The sequence below is a fragment of the Mobula birostris genome, chromosome 7, assembly GCF_030028105.1.
Source record: "Mobula birostris isolate sMobBir1 chromosome 7, sMobBir1.hap1, whole genome shotgun sequence".
NCBI classification, from domain to species: domain Eukaryota; kingdom Metazoa; phylum Chordata; class Chondrichthyes; order Myliobatiformes; family Myliobatidae; genus Mobula; species Mobula birostris.
In genome coordinates, this window is record NC_092376.1 from 44,348,889 (window position 1) to 44,369,685 (window position 20,797).

Consider the following 20,797-nt stretch of genomic DNA (forward strand, 5'->3'; position numbering starts at 1 on the left):
ACTCACTGCAATTTGCTTACTGCCACAACATATCTACAGCAGAGGCAATCTCGCTGGCTTTCTACTTTGGAGCACCTAGCAAACAGCAAAATGTACAGCATGGTGCTGTTTTTATGTGTACAGTTCAGTGTTGAGTACCATTGCTCTCTCAGTATTAAACACTAAGCTTCTAAACATGGACATTTTTAACTTCCTCATCGGGAGATCACAGTCTGTGCAGATTGGTGACAACAAATCCTCCAGCAGTCCTTATTGAGGGGCAACAGTGGAAAGTGTGAGCAGCTTTAAGTTCCTGGTGTCCACATTTTGGAGAATCTATCTTGGGCTCAACACATTGATGCAATCACAAAGAAGGCACACCAGTGGCTAAGTTTGACTAAGTTTGCTATGTCACCTAATATTCTTGCGAATTTCTACAGATGAAGAACGGAGAGCATTCTGACTAGTTTCACCTCAGTGTGGTATGAAGACTCCAGTGCACAGGATCGAAAGGGGATTGCAGAAGGTTGTAGACTAGCCACCTCCATTATTGGCTCAACCCTTTCCACCACCAATGACAACTTCAAGCAATGATGCCTAAAGAAAGCAGCATCCATCACCATAGACCCCCACCATCCACAACATGCCCTCTTCTCTCTCATTATTATCATCAAGGAGTACAGGAGCCTAAAGACCAATGCTTAACCTTTTAGGAGCAGTTTCTTCTCTACCATCAGATTTCTGAACGGCCCATGAGCACGACCATTATAACACATCTTTTTCTCCATTTATTTATTTTGTAACCTACAGTCATTTTGTATCTTTGCACTTAACTACTGCCACAAAACAACAGAATTCATGTCATGTAGGACAGCGATAATAGTCATCGTCATACTTTATTGATCCTGAGGGAAATTGGTTTTCCTTACAGTTGCACCATAAATAATTAAATAGTAATAAAACCATAAATAATTAAATAGTAATATGTAAATTATGCCAGGAAATAAGTCCAGGACCAGCCTATTGGCTCAGGGTGTCTGACCTTCCAAGGGAGGAGTTGTAAAGTTTGGTGGCCACAGGCAGGAATGACTTCCTATGACGCTCTGTGTTGCATCTCGGTGGAATGAGTCTCTGGCTGAATGTACTCCTGTGCCCAACCAGTCCATTATGTAGTGGATGGGAGACATTTGTTTCTGTTGTTTCTGATTATGACTTTAATTCACTATGGGTAACGCAAATTTAGGAGACATCAATGAATTCAGGATGACACAGATCCTAGCGACATTAATCTACTGGGACAGTAAAACTTATTGGAGAACTGTACCTGACTATGGCCCCCATTTCCATCCCATTCCTAGCACATCTTTATGTCTTCCCTGGTTCTTTGTTGTTGAGCTTGATTGGAAGCTCAACATCAACAAAGATGCTTGACACAGATATGAATGGAAGGTATGGTGGGAGGTAGAGGGAATGAATGAAAGCTTTTCTTAGAAATAACTGATATGCAGACAATAAAATTTCAATGTTCCTAATTCATAAGAACTAAGATGACTCAAGCATATACCAAAAAGCTCCCATGAGGATGCACATGAGGTATATAGAACAAGTTACACCTTCACACAAGAGAGCAGTTAGCTCGATGCTATAAGGGCGTAGGGTGTTGGATATCAAAGTTCAAACTTGGCATTCTTTGTAAGGGTTTGTATGTCCTCCCGGTGGATTATGTGGGTTTTCTCCGGGTGCTCTGGTTTCCTCCCACAGTCCAAAAACATACTGATTGGTGGGTTCACAAGCAAGAGAAAATCTGCAGATACTGGAAATCCAAGCAACACACACAAAATGCAGGAGGAACTCAGCAGCCAGGCAACATCTATAGAAAAAAGTACAGGTGACGTTTCAGGCCAAAACCCTTTGGCAGGTTAGTACGTTAATTGGTCATTGTAAATTGTTCCCATGATTAGGTTAGGATTAAAATTGGGGGCTGCTCGACATTCGCCACTGCCAAGATGAGACCCAGTGCAAACATAAGAAACACCACCTCATATTCTATCTGTTTTATCTATATAACACAATGGTATGAAAATTGAATTTTCCAGTTTCAGGCAACCTGCTCCTCCAAAGACTCGGCTGTCTCCCCTGACCTAATCCATCTCCAATCATCTTATTTTGTCTTCTCTCCCATATCCCCCTGCCACCCCACCAACTAGACTCCCATTTTCCTCCCTCTTCTCATCCTCATACCACCCGCTTACTATACTCACTGCATTTCCCTCTCCCCCATCGGCCTACCTCTCCTCTAATGGCTCCCTTGATCATCTTTTGTACTCGTCAGATTACAGCACTGGCACCTTGTTTATCGCCCAACATCTGTCTCCACCTCCACTTGGTCCATCTGCCTGCCTATCATTGCCTTTTTCCATCTATCATCCACCTTCCACATTTCCCCAACTTCACCCCTCCTTTCCCTACCTGGCTCCATCCGTCCATTTTCCTTCACCCACCTTCAGTCCACCAGTCATCTCACCAATCCCATCCTCTCTTTAGATTGGCTCTCTTCCCGCTCCACCCTCAGTCCTGCTTCGGGGTCCTGGTAAAAAATGTCAATAATTCCTTTCCCTCCCCTCACCCAGCACCCACCCCCCCCACCAGAAGCTGAGTTCCTCCATCAGGCTGTTTGTTGCTCCAAATTCCAGCATTGCGGTCTCCTGGGTTACCATCCAAATGGAAGTACGGGGAGTAACTACATCAAGGCTGGAGAGCTGATGGAACTGAAAATGGTGGGAAAGGGGAAGAGGAGGTTTTCAGAAGGCATGAATTTTAAGAAGAGTTGGTGGGAAATTTTTTGAGTGAGAGGAAGGGGAATAGAAAAGATTAAGAGACCGAATGAAAATAACATAGGAGGTGTAGCGTCATCCCCAGTGTTTTCTTCAGCACATTTCAATTCTGTCCACGTTATATCAACTTTACAGTTTTACTGATGCATTTTTTTTTATAGGCATCCATTAGTCTCATGAGACCACGGATTTACGCCTTGGAAAGTTTCCAGGGCACAGGCCTGGGCAAGGTTGTATGGAAGACCAACAGTTGCCCATGCTGCAAGTCTCCCCTCTCCACGACACCGATGTTGTCCAAGGGAAGGGCATTAGGACCCATACAGCTTGGCACCGGTGTTGTCGCAGAGCAATGTGTGGTTAACATTGGCCATGCGCCAACACTTACTGATGCATAGTGCTGTGCTAAATTATAAAGAGTTCCCACTGTCAACAGTACACTGGTAGGGAAATGTTTACAAGTCCTGACATATTCAGATTAATGCCAGGCACATATAGGGTTGGAATGGAATTACTGACATACAACTAAAGAAGCAACTGTGGACCAAGCTGAAGATATACGAAGAGTACAGGATAAAGAAGAAAGTGAAATAAATGGTTACTCAAAGTATAGTGGACTTCACATGGCGTCTCAGTAAATTTCCCCACTTTAACCAATATTGAATTATGGTACACCGTCTCTTTTGTAGCAACAAAAATAGCTATTAAAACAGAAAGTAAGGTGTCTCTTGGACTACATTAAGATGAATAGGGCTTGTTATGGAAGATTCTGGTGCTTTATTTTACAAAATCAGACAGATATTTGAGCAGAATATGCAGCCAAACATTCTGTGGGAATAGATGTGGGATTTTTCCAACACTTTGTGCCTTCAAAGAGATAAAATTGAGTGATCCCAGATACTTAAAAGGTAAACAGATCACATCTGATGCTCCTTGAACCTACCCTGTCAAGCACTCTCCACATACTGCATTACTGGTGGCTGTGCAGTTGGCCTTCTGAATGCGATTAACGAGAGCACAGTCCAAGCATGGCTTACACTTCTGAAAACCCCAGTCTTCCTTGAACCTGCTTGGCCTGCAGGTCACGCACTGTCCATCATCCCCATATCCAAACCCGCATTCCTGAAAGGATTAATAAGAAAAGCCTGCTGTTAGAGGTAAGAGAAAAGGAGTGACAGTAAGGTAAAATTACTAGGACAAGAGGCATGTGTAATGAACACTGCAGACAGGCCTCAGCTGAGACAATGGCAACCTTTCACTGCATTCAAATGCCCCTTTCAGCGTTAATAATCTCGCTTACTGCTTTAATCAACACTTAATCATTCAGTTATTTCACAATGCACAGAAAATTTGAATGACAATAAGGACTGAGGTCCCCAACAGCTACATTATTAATGGCTATGGTGCAGTTATTTTTTTTAATTAACTTAGTCACATGAAATGGAATAAATGACATGTTTCTGCATTCATTCACTGTGTTGTTTTAAAATCTGAATAGTGTAAAGAGGTTAATTTGGTTCCGAAGAAATGATTATAGCTGTCCCTTTTAAGGACTTTATCATTTGAGGCTAAAATTTTTACTTATGGAACTTGAGCTATTTTTGTTTGCGTTTGTGGTGCGAATTAAATCCACAAATTAGGAATGAACAGTATAATGAGCCTTTAGTATAATATAAAAATGCCCTCCCCTTACTCAATTTATTCAAGTATTATTAATTATTCGGGTATGTTTTGGCAGACGATAAATGACAACCAAAAGTTGAAATTTTTATGATGGAAAAGTAGAGGAGGTAAGGGTTAGATTGACCGTAAGAGTAGTTTTAAAGATAAACACAATTTTGTGGAACGAAGGGTTTATACTGTGCTGTAGTGTTTTATGTTCTGTGTTCACTATCTAACCCCTTGTTTCCAATTGGCAGTTGAATTCAGGAGCCCAGCTGCCAGAGGAGTAATTGAAGCAAACCAAAACTGGGCATGTTCGAAGCACTCTCAGCAGGTCAGACAGCAACTGTGGAAAGAGAAACAGAGCTAATATTTCCAAAGAACCTTGTTGGAAATGGGAAAGAGAGAAGACAAGTTAAGTTTCAATTGCAGTGAGGGGAGACGAAGCAACTTCTTTTCTCTTTTTTCCAGTTCTACTGAAGAGTCGTCAACATGAAACATTAACTCTGGTTAAGTATAGAACATTGCAGCACGGTGGTGAGCTGCAATCATTGCAAGAGTTTGTTTATTGGTGAGGCTGCACGAGGTTTAAAAAGAACTTGGGGCCTCTCTGAACTTTTTAGCAATATGCAATCACTGTGATAAATTCATTCGTGGGGCCGTGAGAGGTGAGACTGCGCGAGGTTTAAAAGGAGCTCTAGGCCTTTCTGGAGTACTTTGGTGGGATGCAATCATTGTGCAAGGTCACTTGTTGGTGAGGTTGCACAAAATTTAAAAAGAGCTCAGGGTCTTTCGGAACTCTTTGGAGGAATGCAATCATCACAATCTTTTAGGCAATCGGCAGGGGCCAAAAAAAAGATAGTGAGGTGTAAAAGGAGCGGCCATTGTTGGAGTGCGACAGTGTTAGAGAAGTCAGGCTTTGACACAACAGGGCTAGTGTTACAGCGGACTGACTTTGATTTAACTGTCTTGGATGAGAACAGGCGGAGACTAGGACTTAAGCTTTAGAAGTTAGAGGTATAACAAGTGTAAGCAGGATGGTAGTTCAGGCAGTGGAACGGCCCTCCACTGACGGGAAAGATGTGAGATTTCAGGGTACCTAACATTCTCCCTGATGACTACATCTGTATGGTCCACCCAAATTCAACTCCTGATTGAAAAGATCAAGGAACTTGAGCTGGGACTGGATTTAACCAGGACTATCTGCAAGGATGAAAAACTCATAGATGAGGCTTTTTACTGAGGTGGTCACACCCAGAATGCAGGCTTCAGACAGTAGGTGGTTGATCACTAGGAGAAGAAAGGGGAATAAGCAGTTAGTACAGGACTCCCCAGTGGCAATTTCCCTCAGCAACAAGAACACTCCTTTGGAAACTGCTGGAGGGGATGGCATATCAGACCACAGCAGCAGCATGCAGGCCAGTGACACTGGCTGGCTCTGAGGATCAGCAGTGAAGGGTGAAATCAGGTAGTGATAGTGATAGAAGACTCAATAGTTCAGGGGCCAGACAGCCAGAATGGTGTGTTACTTCCCAGGTGCTAGGATCCAGAATATTTCAGAGTGGCAGCAGAAGATTCTCAAGAGGGCAGATGAACAGCCAGAGGTTGTGGTGCACCTTGGCACCAATGATGTAAGTAGAAAGAGGGAGGAGGTCCTGCACAGAGAGTATAGGAAGATCAGGAAGAGGCTGAAGAACAGGACCATCAAGTTAGTAATCTCTGGATTACTCCTAGTACTATATGCTAGTTAGGGCTCAAATAGGATGATAGTACAGATGAATGTGAAGCTGAGGAAGTGATGCAGGAGGCAGGGTTTCAGATTTCCGGATCATTAGGATCTCTTCTGGGGAATGTATGACCTGCAGAATAAGGGCAGGTTACATCTGAACCCAAGGGGAAACTAATATCACTGTGGGCGGGTTTGCTAGAGCTCTGGGTAGAGTTTAAACTAATTTGGCAAAGGGATGGGATCAGGAGTGATAGGGCTGAGGATGGGGCAATTGGTATACAACTCGATGCAGTGTGTAATGAGACTGTGAGGATAGACAAGCAAATGATAGGACAAAATTGTAGTGGGATGACTTGGAAGTGAAACATGGGGGCAAAATCAAAAAGGGTGATGAATACAGGATTGAAGGTGTTATATTTGAATGCACACAATAAGGTGGATCTTGTAACGCATTTAGAGATTGGCATAGATGATGTTGTGGGCATCACTGAGTTATGGCCAAAAGAAAATCATAATTGGGAGTTTAACATACAAGGATACACATTGTATCGAGAGGACAGGCATGTAGGCAGATGGGTGGGGTGGCTCTGCTGGTAAAAAAGAATGAAATGAAATCCTTAGAAAGAGGTGATGTAGGATCAGTAGATGTAGGATCCTTTTGGGCAGAGACAAGAAACTGCAAGGTTATAAGGACTCTGATGAGAGTTATATACTGGCCCATAAACAGTATCCAGGAGATGGGATATAAATTTCAATGAGAAATAGAAAAAGCTTGTAATAAGGGCAATATTATGATAGTCATATGGGGATTGCAATATGCAGGTAGATGGAAAAAAATCAGGCTGGTGCTGGTTTGCATGAGAGGGAACTTCTGGGATTCATACAGGATGGCTTTTCAGAGTAGCTGGTGGCTGAGCCCATCAGGGGAAAGGCAATTCTGGACTGGGTGTTGTGTAATGAACCAGATTGGATTGGGGAGCTTATGGTAAAGGAACCCTTGAGACAGTGATCAAAATATGATAGAATTCATCATGCGGTTTGAGAGGGAGAAGCTAAAGTCAGATGTATCAGTATTACAGTGGAGTGAAGGGAATTACAGAGACATGAGAGAGGAGCTGACTAAAATTGATTGTAAGGGAACGATGGCAAATGACTAGAATTTATTTTCTAGGGTAATTTGTAAGGCACAGAGTAGATACATCAACAAATGAAGTAGTACTCTAAAGAGAGGATATGGCAACCATGGCTGACAAGGGAATTCAACGATGCAAAGACAAAGGAGAGGGCATATAATATAGCAAAAAATTAGTGAGAACTTAAAAGGGTTGGGAAGCTTTTGAAAACCAACAGACAGCAACTTAAAAAAAAAGGAAAGATGAAATATGAAGGTAAGCTAGCCAATAATATAAAAGAAGATACCAGAAGTATTTTTCAGTTATATAAAGTGTAAAAGAGAGGCAAGAGTGGATATTGGACCCTGGAAAATTAAGCTGAAGAGGTAGTAAGAGGGACAAATAAACGGCTGACAAACTTAGTAAGTACTCTGCATCAGTTTTCACCGTGGAGAACAGAAATTCAACTGTCAGGGGCCATATGGCAGTGTAAACTGAAAGATCTGATGCTAGGTAAGTCACCTGCACCAAGGGTACTTTAAGAGGTAGCCGAAGAGATTGTGGAGGCATCACTGGCTTCTGGAATTCTTCTAGAGGACAGGAAAATTGCAAATGTCATTCCACTCTTTAAAAAGGGAGGGAGATAGAAGAAATAAAATTATAGGCCAGTTAGCCTGACTTTTGTGGTTGGGAAGATGTTGGGAGTCTATTATTGAGGATGAAGTTTCTGGGTACCTGGCGGCACATGATAAAGAAGGCCAAAGTTAGCAAAGTTAGCATGGTTTCCTTAAGGGGAAATCTTGCCTTACTATCTGTTGGAATACTTTTCAGGATTAACAGGCAGGATGGACAAAGGAAAGCCAGTGGATGTTGTTTACTTGGATTTTCAGAAGGCCTTTGACAAGCTGCTGAATACAAGGTTACTTATCAGGATAAGAGCTCATGGTATTACAGGTAAGATACTACCACAGACAGGGCATTGACTGACTGGCAAGAGACTAAGACTGGAAATAATGGGGGCCTTTTCTGGTTGGCTGCCAGTGACTAATGGTGTTCTGCAAGGGTCAGTATGGGACCATTTCTTTTCACATTATATGTCAATGATTTCAATGACGGAATTGATGTCTTTATGGCCAAGTTTGCAGATCAATATGAAGATAGGTGAAGAGGCAGGTAGTGTTGAGGTGGCAGGGAGTCTGTGGAAGGAATTAGACATTTTGGAGGAATGCGCAAAGAAGTACAGATGGAATATAATGTAGGGAAATGTATGATCATGCACTCAGTAGAATGAATAAAGGGTATTGATTGTTTTCTAAATGGGGAGAAAATGCAAAAATCAGAGGTGCAAAGGGACTTGGGTGTCATTGTGCAGGATTCCCTAAAGGATAGCTTCAGGTTGAATCAGAGGCAAATGCAATGTTAACATTCATTTAAAGAGGATTAGAATATAAAAGCAAGGATGTGATGCTGAGGCTTTATAAGACATTGGTCAGAACACACGGAGTATTGTGAGCAGTTCTGGGTTCCTTATCTGAGAAAAGAGGTGATGGCATTGGACAGGATCCAAAGGAGGTTCACAAGAATGATTATGAGAATGAAAAAGTTACCTTATGAAGAATGTTTGATGGCTCAAGATATGCACTTGCTGGAGTTTAGAAGAATGAGGGTGAATCTCACTGAAACCTATTGAATATTGAAAGGCCTAGATAGGGTGGATGTGGAGAGGATGTTTCTTAAGAGTGAGTCTGGGATGAAAGGGCATAGCTTTAGAATAGAAGGATGTCATTTAGAATAGAGATGAGGAGGCATTTCATTACCCAGAGAGTGGAGAATCTGTGGAATTCATTGCCATGGACAACTGTGGAGGCCAATCACTGAGAATATTTGAAGTTGAGGTAGATTCTTGATTTGTCAGGGTGAAAAAGATTATGGGGAGAAGGCAGGAGAATGGGGTTGAGAGGGAAAATAAATGAGTTAGGATGCAACGGCAGAGCAGACTCGATGGACTGAATAGCCTAATTCTGTTGCTGTCTTCTGGTCTTACAGGCCCTTTGGCTACTATGTTGTGCTGACCTTTGAAGTTAGCCTAAGATTAACTAATCTTTCCCTCCTACACAATCCTCCAGTTTTCTATCATCCATCTGCCTAAGAGGTCCTTAAATGCCTAATGGACTTGCCCATACTGCCATCCCTGACAGGGTGTTCCACACACCCACCACTCTCCGTGTAAAAAACTTACCTCTGACATCTCTCCCTATACTTCCCTCCAATCACCTTAAAGTTATGTTTCCCAGCATTAGCTATTTCCACGTTTGGTTCCCTTTCCAAGGATGCTGCCTCATTGGCATTTATTGTTTTTACTTGCGATTTCCAGTACCTTTACTATTTGACTTCTAGCAAACTAATTTAGTGTGAATTTAGCCTTAAGAAACACCCAATAACATCGACTCATAAACGTAATCTCTTTCGTACATATGATTCTAGGTTAATTCTCTGTGATATTCCCTTCCCAATCTTGCCCCTTTTATCAATACATCTCACATTTCCTATGTCATTTTAGGAAGATGAACCAGTGCAAGGTTTAACAACAGACCTGGTTTAGTTTGTCTGTGCATACAATTTTCCTAAAAACACAGACAAGTGATTGCACCAATTGTAAATGCACGAAATGGCCACTTTAACAAAGGAGCATTTACTTCTCATAGCAGTTCTACAAGAAGTATTTAAGTCTAAAGGCCAATTTATACTTGTGTGTCATATTGACACTGTAGGTACGGCATAGCCGCGTACCCTACGCCGTACCCTACACCGTAGCCTGATGCGCAACTCCCCGAAAATGTAACTACGCGTCGCGGCAATGCAGACTGCAACAACTGTGATTGGTCCGCTTGGTAGCATCGCACTTCCTCCTACGCTGCAATAGCTTCCCATTGGGCAACTGAAGGGCAGGGAAGGAACTCTGGCTGCAATGCTTTCCGTAAAGTTTTACAGACCTCCGAAATTATGGAGGACCCTGTGCTTGACGCCAGTTTGTAGCTAGCTGTTACAGCCTGTTGACTTCCACCTGAAGCTAAAACTCAAATGGTGATTGCCAGTCTCTGAGTATACTGTGCGTACACTGATGCAAAATAAAAGGTGGGAGATGATGAACCAAATCATCAAATCCACCTGCCGACATCGGAAAATATTTGAAATGCATCTCCTCATCTATGTCTCTCAGTGGCCGGACAAGCACAGAAAATTCACTCTCCTTCAGTTTCAGTTGCCATTGTTTGAAGTTTGAGTTTCTTCGTGTTGCGTTTCAACATGAAGAAACTCAACACAGTGGCATAGAAACCCCACCGCCAACTAGCATTTTGGCGGTGAATTGCAGAGCGACGCAGACACACCAATGCACAAGTATAAATGCTCACAACAGCGTAGCCCACTTGCATAGGCTACGGTGTAAGCCAGTACGCACAAGTATAAATCAGCCTTTAGGATCATTTTCAGGACCAAACCAACCTATGCATGATTTGCATATTAGTTACACAGTTCTTCAGCCCTCAACCTACACAGTCCAGCTTCCCGTCATTCCTTATGATTACAAGTAAAAGGTCATGAGTGATTCGTTCAACACTACAATAGAAATCGCTGGATGGAATTCAGATGAACTCAGATCATAGCAACACACACAAAATACCGCTGGAGCTCAGCAGGCCAGACAGCATCCATGGAAACGGTCGACATTTCGGGCTGAGACTCTTCAGTTCTGATGAAGGGTCTTGGCCTAAAACGTTGACTGTTTACTCTTTTCCATAGGTGCTGCCTGGCCTGCTGAGTTCCTCCAGCATTTTGTGTGTATTGCCTGGATTTCCAGCATCTGCAGATTTTCTCTTGTTTGGAACTCAGATCATAACTGCTTTCACTGAAAATTTATGACAACCTGATCTTTCACCTTGGGTGAAAGTCCATCCTAACTAAGGTTGAAGACATCATTAGCAATGGAGAACTACTTTAATTTAACAGAGTAGAACAGTTCCTTTAGTAGTTAATGAGTAAGTAACTGTCAATTGCCATACAAACTCCCGGGAGGGGGGAGAAGATGGCGGTGCGACGACAGCGTGCGCGGCCTCTCCAGTGATGAATATCTGTTATCTGTCAAGTAGGGGACCGCGCACAATTCTGATTTGATGGAGACAGACGTGAGAGAACAGAGAAACATCTGGAAAACTTCTGAAATGCCCGCTTCGCTGCCGCTGCTACTGTGTGGTAAAAGGAATCTCTGGAGCTGAAGGCCCCGAAATCCTCGGCTTTGCGTGTTTCAGTGGCCGGGGAGAAGTCGAAAGCACTCGGCAGAGGATGGCGCTCGGGAGGCTGTATCGGAGAGGAAGATCGGAAAATCGGAAGCTCGGAGTTTTCAGACGGATGGACTCAGTGTCGGCTGCTTCCAAGGCATCGGCAAGTTGACGGTGCCTGGAGGTTTATGGCAGGGAGTTTCTTCCTTTTGCCGCCACTATCGGGGACTCGGGAGTCGATCGACTCAGAACTTTGAGACTTTTATTTACTGTGCCCATGGTCTGTTCTTCATCAAAACATGGTATTGTTTTGCACGGCTGTAACTATATGTTATAATTATGTGGTTCTGTCAGTGTTAGTCTTTGGTTTGTCCTGTTTTCTGTGATATCACTCCAGAGAAACATTGTATCATTTCTTAATGCATGTATGCATTTCTAAATGACAATAAAAGAGGACTGAGTGTTCTCGTAATCTAAAAAAAACTTGTGCAGATGAGAAGCATGCAGGCTCAGAACCCAGTATCAACAGAATATATTCATAATAGTTAGGGCAACAGTTGGAGTTCTGAAATTGTTTTTAGCATCTATGGAAAAGGGATGGGCAAATCTGCATATTGATGTCTACCTAATAAAATATTGGCAGGAAGTTGCTTATGTACAGATGTCACAATTTATTGCCAAGGTTATCAAAAGAAGCCTCACAAAGGCAGGCAAAGTAACAAAACTATATCCCATCTGGGTTCATGGCTATTAGAGAGGAAGGAGTGTACTGTATTCAGAAAGTAATTATAACACAATTAGAAACAACTGTTTAAATAAATCTGCGCTGACTATTTCGAACCTTAACCCTTCTCTTTTGAGTTTTTCACTCATTGACTAGGTATTAAAAATGTTGATACTTTGGAAAGTTACCAGTTTATTGAAGTAATTTGCTTTGAATTCTCCCCTAGTGTCAGCAGCAGATTCAGTCCTAAGAAATTCAGATTTGCTCTCTTGTTAAATTATACCAACAGCCTTGTTTATCAACATCTGGGATCAGTACAACATTTTCTGTCCTATCTCATTAGAGATAATAGAGGAGATTTCAGAGTGGCCGCCAGCTACAAATGATGCAGATTTTAGTTTTAGCTCCTCAGTGTAGTTTTCAAGATAATGAATTGGTGATGTGATTAGGTCACTGATCATAACAATGAACTCTTTGTTTAGTGCCTGGCAAAGAGCCTTTAAAAACCATGATTCTAATGGGACAAAAACTCACACAGTGAAGAGGGGGCTCATGTTAAATGGCTGTTAATGAAATACAATTTGATGTAGTAAGATTGTTCCTTCATTAACTTGATAGATATAGGCAAGAATGATGCTTTCTATTTAGATCAGTTTTTGCAGGTCAAGTGGGGTAGGCAGAAGACTCACGGGCCTGCCCTATTTGACTTGCCACTAATTTATTAGAATAAACACTCTAGAAGAGTGGTAATTCAAATAACACTACAAGAAAAACTCAATAAGAGTTCTTTGGTCTAATCAGAGAGAAAAAAAAATCTCTTTATATCTTTGTATGTAGTGGCATGTATAGACGCAGATGGATTTTTACAAAAAGGAAGGAAGAGTCTCCCAAGCTTACTGTTAAGAGGCTGGAGATTGTAAAGGGCCAGCACATATACAGGGACAGAGTGGTGCATCCAGGCTTAGTCTGGCTGTGTGAGGCAGCTAGTTACAGAAATTCACTCTTTGGGTAAAAAAAAGTTTGCAGTTCAACTCTAATCCATCTAAAAATTAACTAAAATCTATGAAAATTCAAAAAAAAAATCTACAGATGTTAGAAAAGACGGCAACATTCAGCATCATCAGTGGAAGGAGGACCATTAAGTCTCTTTCTGTTCCTAAGGGTGAAGCCTGTCCTACTGAGGGTTTTCTGATTTTATTTATTTATTATTTTTCTCCAAAGCTTTGACATCACTAGAAAGGAAAGTATCACACCACTGAATGCACCTCAACACTGAGAGGAGATATTGAGCAGTCTGAGCTTGAGGTTGAAAAAGGAGCGGAGACTGATCTCCCACCAGTGACACTACCAGCATCACCACAGTGGACCCCACAGCCTGAGGCTGACCATTCCCTGTACCCAAACCCAAAAACCATGTGGCAGTTCACCAAGGCAATGAGCACAAGGGCTCAGCCTAACTCTATCTGAGAATCCTGAACTCCAATAACTATGGAGATAAAACTGTAATCTCTAAATATATACAGACTGTGAAGGAAACTACGTGGTGTATTAACGCCTTGCAAATACTTGCCAAAGTCAAGGCTGATGTGACTCTTGGCTGCCACATTTCTGTAGCTATAAGGTGGTTGTGATGTTGGTCCCAGTGATCATAGAGGTGTCAGCGGTGGGTGTGTGCAGGGAGGGGATTAATAATTGTACATCCAAGTTGGGTATCCCATTGCGGGGAGACAACTTTATCTCTAAATTTGGTGGATGGGTGGCTCCTTGTGGTTGATGTAAAGTAGTGTAACAATCAGCTCCGCTCATCAAAGTATACACTTCATCCGTTCTCTTAGCACAGACAAAAACCCTGGAAGCAATGGCTCAGCAGCAGAGTTGCACTCAGCTTTGTAGGACTAGATGGGTGAAGTGTATAAGTTTCTGGCTGGCAGCATGTCAGACTCCATGAGGAAGGGCTTCATTACCCTCATCAACAAATGAAGGAGAAGGAGGAGATCAGGAATTTTCAGTGTTGATTGTGAACTACAGTATAAGATTCTGTCCAAGGCTATTGCCAACCAGGTCAAGCTGCTCTGGGACAGGTGATCTACCCAGATCAAACCTGTGCTATAACAGGCAAGAAAACCTGTAACAGCCTTGCACTACTCTGGGATACCATCAGCTACGGATAGGACAGAGAGGTGGATGCCTGCCTGGTCAGTTTGGACCATGAGAAGGATATCACACATGTGCATGGTGGATATATTCTCCAAACTAGGTTCTAGAGAGGAAATCAGAAATTGGATCAAACTGCTCTCCATAGATATCTGTAGTGTAGTTCAAATTAATGGTTGGGATACCATTAATATAGTTCATCTATCCCCCATCAAGAAGGCCTTAGAGCTCTTCACTTCTTTTTTGACAAAAGACCCAACTGGTTCCCTCAACCAGCACCCTCCTTCATCAGTCAGAAATGGTCCTCACCTTCAACAAATTTCTCCTTCTGCTCTTCCCACCTTCTCCAAACTCAGATAGGAACCATGGGCACCCACACGCACCCAGGGCATGCCTGCTTCTTTGTTGGCTATGTGGAACAGTCCATGTTCCAAGCTTTAACTGGTAATGTTCCCCAACTCTTTCTGCGTAATATTGACTACTACATTGGTGCTGCTTCAAACACCCGTGCTGAGCTCGTTAATTTAACTAACTTTGCCTCCAAGTTCCACCCTGCCCTTAAATTCACTTGATTCATTTCTGACACTTCTCTCCCGTTTCTCAATGCCTCTCTCCATCCCTGGAGACAAACCATCTTCTGACATCTTTAATAAAGTTACTGATACCCATGGCTATACTGACTATATCTCCTTTCACCATCCTGTAAAAATGCTATTCCTTTTCCTTTTCAAAGAATGAGGTTTCCCTTCTTCCACAACTGATGCTGCCCACACCCGCATCTCTTCCATTTCCTGGTCAACACTCACCCTATCTTCCTTAACAAGGATAAAGTTCCTCTTGCCCTATCTACCGCACCGTGAGCCTTCACATCCAAACACATCATTCTCTGCAACTTTCACCATCTTCAATAGGATCTCACACTGTCACCCTGCCCAATTCCTTGCTTTCCACAGGGAAACATGCCCTTGTCCATTCGTTCCGCACCAATAATCTCCTTCCTGGCATGTATGCCTACAAATGACAGAAATGCTACACTTTCCCAATCTCTCCACCCTCACCTCCATTCAGGGCCCCAAACTGTACTTCCAGGTGACCAGCTTTGTGTGTGGATCTAAGTTACGTGGGCACTAGGTGTCACTGTGTGCTGAGGTTCTACTTGTCCCTGGTGTTGTGGAATAATAAAGGCTTGGCTTGCTATCTTGCAAAGCCCTAATCAGCTGGACATTGCCCCACTACCTGCCCTTCATGGAAGAGCACTTCCAAATAAATACCTTTGACCACAAGTCGATCAGGCACTGTTCAGCATGGAACATACTGTACAAACTGCAAGAACTAAGGATTCTGTGGGTTTGTTCCCTGAGTAAGTGGTCCAAACCATCTGACAGAATGCCTCATTCATCAGCAGATCTGACCAACAAGCACCAATACCTCATTTTACTGGCAGTGAGAGGGACCCCGCCAGTCAGAGCCTTCCTGTATAGACAACATATCATCCCCAATGTGTGCTACCCTCGGGATGGATGTGGTGGGGAAAATGTGGTCACCCACCTCTTTGCAGAATGCAGATGTGCGAAGAGGATGTGAAGATGGATGCAAGGGTCTGTGTCATGGTTTATCATCAGCAGCTGTGTATCAAAGGTCTACCTGATCTGCGGGCTGCTCCTAGGGACAGACACTGAAACAGGCATTAAGTACTACTGGAAGCCCATCAACTTGGTGAAAGTCACTCTTTGGACAGCTCAGAAATTGTTACTGTCACCTTCCTGTCAGCTTGAACTAGTCTTGCCATTCTCCTCTGAACTCCCTCAATAACAAGGCATTTTCACCCACTGAACTGCCACTCACTGGATGTCTTTTGTTTTTCACACCATTCTCAGTAACCTCTAGAGACTGCTGTGGATTAAAGTCCCAGGAGATCAGCAATATCTGAAACACTCAAACCACCAAGTATGGCACCACAATCATCCACGGTCAAAGTCACTTAGATCACATTTCTTCCCCATTCTTATATTTGGTCTGAACAACAACTGAACCTCTTGATAACATCTGTATGCTTTTATGCATTGAGTTGCTGCCATACGATTGACTGATTAGATATTTACATTAATGAGCAGATTTACAGATGTACCTAATAAAGTGTCCATTGAATGCATGTTCCCAAGTTGATGTGGGACCATAATCTCTCCACTCAGAAGCAAGAATGCTATTACTTATATTACAGCTGGCAACTTACTGGTTAATGTAACTGCAACATTCTAAGGCAAGCATGCTACAGGTGTACCTAAGAAAGTGCCCACTGAGTGTTAATCTGTTTTAACAAAAGCAATGTGACCAAAGTGACCAATTAGCTTCTCTCAGTACATTTTCTTGTTGATTTAGACTGGCTTCAAAACTATTTCTTCAAAGTACAAAATAAACTTTAATTGGAATGTCTTCTGCTTAAAAAAAACAAAGTGCCTGCAAATTAGATCAGTGTATATCTGACTGCACTGGCAAAACCAAATTCTTCATACATAAACTGTAGTAATACTAACAAGTCCTAATGACTTTGAAGTGTACGCCAAGAATGAATTATTAAAAAAAATGGCATATGAAAAATCTACTTCCTGACTGTTAAACATAAAAGAAAGCTGAGTAACATTTAGATAAGATGGGGGTTAGTTGGGAGTCACGCAATTTTTCAAGAATCTACAGATCCCAAACTGGATGCAGACATGATTTAACCCATTACATAAAGGAATATTTTTTGCATTTTTTGCAACATAGCCCTTTTTGCTTGCAATGTATAGAATACTTTGCTTTCTGTCATAAAAGTGGTAAAACTAGTGCAGAGTTTAATTAGTAAGATTACTTGTTCAGTGCTTAGGGGGGAACAGAAATAAGCAATCCAAGATATTTTGAATTTTTTTGTTATTTTGAATGAATCAGTGTGAAGAAGCATTGATCAATGTGTGCAGTGGTGAGTGCTGGAGACAGCAGCCAGAGAATTGGAAATGAATACCAATGAATTGATCCACTTGACCCGAAACAGTAGTGTGTGGGCCATGGCAGTCAAAGCTCAAACTGGGCACGGCACCTGATGATGATGATGATGGTGAGTGCTGACAGTATCTTGAAATTAGTTTCAATATATCGCAGTCTAACCCTTAAGCTCTTAATATAAAAACTAAGAATTTGTATTTATAAAATATCTTTCATGTTGTCAGAATTTCACACTTAGTAAAGCAGATTTTTGGAATATTACCACTATTGTAACATTGGTATTGATTGAAAGGGTGAGTAATTATCACGACATCAGGGACAGCATCGTTAGTCTCCTCTGACATGCAATCTTTTATTTTCACCAGTGTAGGCAGAAAAGGACATGGTCTATTATTTCATCTAAAATGTAGCAAATGCAAAAGTCACCTTCCTGTGTTCCTGCTACGGTAGTCATTGATCGACAACAACAATGCTGTTTTATTGTTGCTCTCTTTACATATGCTGCTTAGCTTCTTGAGTGTTTCTAGCATTTTCCATTTATTTTACATTTTCAACATCTACAAAATTTAACTTTACTATATTTTCTAGAACAGGGGTTCCCAAACTTTTTTATGCCACGGACCAATACCTTTAAGCAAGGAGTCCATGGACCTCAGTTGGGAATCCCTGTATGAAATGAATAAATGCTATTAATCATATTAAAGATCAAGTGAAATTTCAATATTATTTTACTTTAATGGAGCTACAAAATTTTATAAATCAGATTTTTTGTCATGCATTCTTCTGACCTGAGGTTATGCTGAATGGCTTCAGTTTTCATTATTTTTTTTAAGTTACCATAGTGATAAACCAACACAAGTTCACAAATTGGCCAAGACATCATCAAAGATGTAGCCTAATTTTGAATGAATATTTCATAAGTTTGTTTTCTTTTGTACTTAAAGCTGTAAAAGAGAATTCATCTGATGACACTAACTAGAAAAGAAACTTGCTGAATATTTATGCCTCTCTTGAACCAATTCCAATGGAATGACTTCTGTTCCTTTATACAGTTCAATCTTCAACCTAAAAGCAGTCTTTTCAGTCCTTTCATAAGATATACATTCAAACAACGCAACAGTTTGAATGTCTCAACTTAGCATATTTTCAATCATTAAATTTGCCTACGTCTTAGAATTGTGCAGAGAATCCTGAGTCGCTTGAGCAACAATTCTGTTTAAAATCTATAGTAGTTAAAATGTTTCAAAGACAAAAAATACACCTGCACTGTCTGTGTATTGGAGGTTACTTTCCTTTCCAACCAATCTCATCACCAAATTTAAAGGCATTAAATCCTGAGATACATTGCTCTTTGGTGAGAATGATAAATGAAAATTGTTGTTTTGTTGCGGAGGTCAGGCAAAGGAACAAAGAAATCTGTTGGATTTTGTTAGATTAGTATTGGGGAACACTTATTTTCCTGCTTTCCTCTATGTGACTGCACACAGTTTGGAACAAGTGAATGCTAATAAACATGCCTCCTGTGTTTACATATCTTGTTTTATGCTTCATGCACTTCCCCTATGATGCCTATTTAGATAAACATGATTTGAAAGTAAATATGGCAAAAATATACTGCTTTATGAAACAAAACTCAACATGCTGGGCATGCTGTTTTGGTGCCAGAATGTGTGGCGACAATTGTGAGCTTGCCAGCACATCCTTACGTGGTGTTTGTATTTCACTGTAATTTTTGATGTACATGTGATAAATAAATTAATCTGGTTTATTGAAATATTATCACTAATTAATATAGCTGATGAATTTACTAGCCCAGAAACCCACTCATAAATTTACCTAATCCACCTTCTGATTTTTAATATCCCGCCATCATACAAAATGAATCCGGCATCCAGCCTCTCTTACTCAAAAAATTGGCACACCTGGGCTTTTGCGGAAAAGCTCTCATGAGGTTATCAACCACAACAGAGACTCTTATCTTACCAATGATCCTGCCACATCCTGTGCTCTGTGGTGCCTGCAGCAGATGCTAGCCGCGCTCCTAGGTTAACTCTGCCCAGCACACAGTGGTTCATTTCCAGGAAGATTAACTAAACAAGGAAAATAGGAAGGGTGTGCAAGTAATAACAGAGACGCATTGTGTAGAAAGGAAAATGGAAGGACATGGAATGAAAAATGCAAGACTTTAGAAGAGGGAAAAAGTGAGTGATGCTTGCTCCTATCCTTCTCTTCATACTCCAGTGTATCAGCCTGAACAAATGAGGATGGACTTTCAAATGAACACTAGTGGAATTGGTTGCCCCTTATACCAGTTACTTGATTTTCATCCATTAAATCCATTGGAATAGAAATTGATTGTGTTCTCTACACAGACAGCGATGAGTCTGATCTTGTAGATTATTACCTACATAACCAAAATGAAATCCCAAGTCACCTGCTGTAATCTCCACAATGTACATAAAAATATTCACCATCCAAAAAGAAGGACCACGTCACTGGAGCCAGCCAATCTAAAAACTGTTCCTCGTGGTCACGTGGTCTCTGATAAACAAAGCCCTCAAGATGTAACTGTAAGACCTGAAAAACAAGTTTGGCAGTCCTGCTTTATGGGCAATTGCAATATTTGACATTCAGGATCGTTTAATATCATTTCTTGTACACAAGTGCAAAGGATAACAAAATAATTGTTACTCCAGATCTGATGCACCACCAAAAAAAGATAAAGATAAAGAACACATCAATAATTTTTTAAAATGTAACAAATATAAATACCCAAGATAGCTTATGTACTGTACATAGTTTTATTGTATGTCCACAAAGTGACACAAAGCTGTACGCAAGGTGAATGACAGGAAATAATAAAGCAGTGGTGGAAATGTTGATCACCCTTACTTGCTTAGGAAATCCTTCATGATGTTATTGGCCCTGTTCTGGCGTTTATAAACCCACGGACTCTCACAGCTACCTGGACTATACCTCCTTTCACCCTGTTACTTGTAAAAATGCCATCTCCTTCTCTCAATTCCTCCATCTCTGCCGCATCCGCTCTCAGGATAAGGCTTTTTATTCCAGAATGAAGGAGATGTCCTCCTTTTTCAAAGAAAGGGGCTTCCCTTCCTTGACCATCAATGCTACCTCAACTGCATCTTTTCCATTTCAAGCGTGTCTGCTCTTACCCCATCCTCCCGGAGCCCTACCAGAGATAGGGTTCCTCTTGAACTCACCTACCACCCCACTAGCCTGTGTGTCCAGCACATAATTCTCCTCAACGTCCGCCATCTCTGATAGGATCCCACCACCAAGCACATCTTTCCCTCCCCCCAATTGCTGCTTTCCGCAGGGATCAC

The 20,797-nt window shown here is 41.6% G+C and overlaps 1 protein-coding gene across 7 annotated transcripts in view; it reads right to left on the reverse strand.

Moving 5' to 3' along the window:
- Nucleotides 1-20,797, reverse strand: part of tnfrsf19 (tumor necrosis factor receptor superfamily, member 19) — an 89,693-nt gene that overhangs the window by 47,672 nt on the left and 21,224 nt on the right. For all 7 annotated transcript variants that reach the window (XM_072264311.1, XM_072264309.1, XM_072264310.1 and 4 more), the window contains exon 4: nucleotides 3,754-3,932. In XM_072264311.1, coding sequence (XP_072120412.1) covers nucleotides 3,754-3,932 — 179 coding nt within the window. The remainder of the gene's footprint in view (nucleotides 1-3,753; nucleotides 3,933-20,797) is intronic.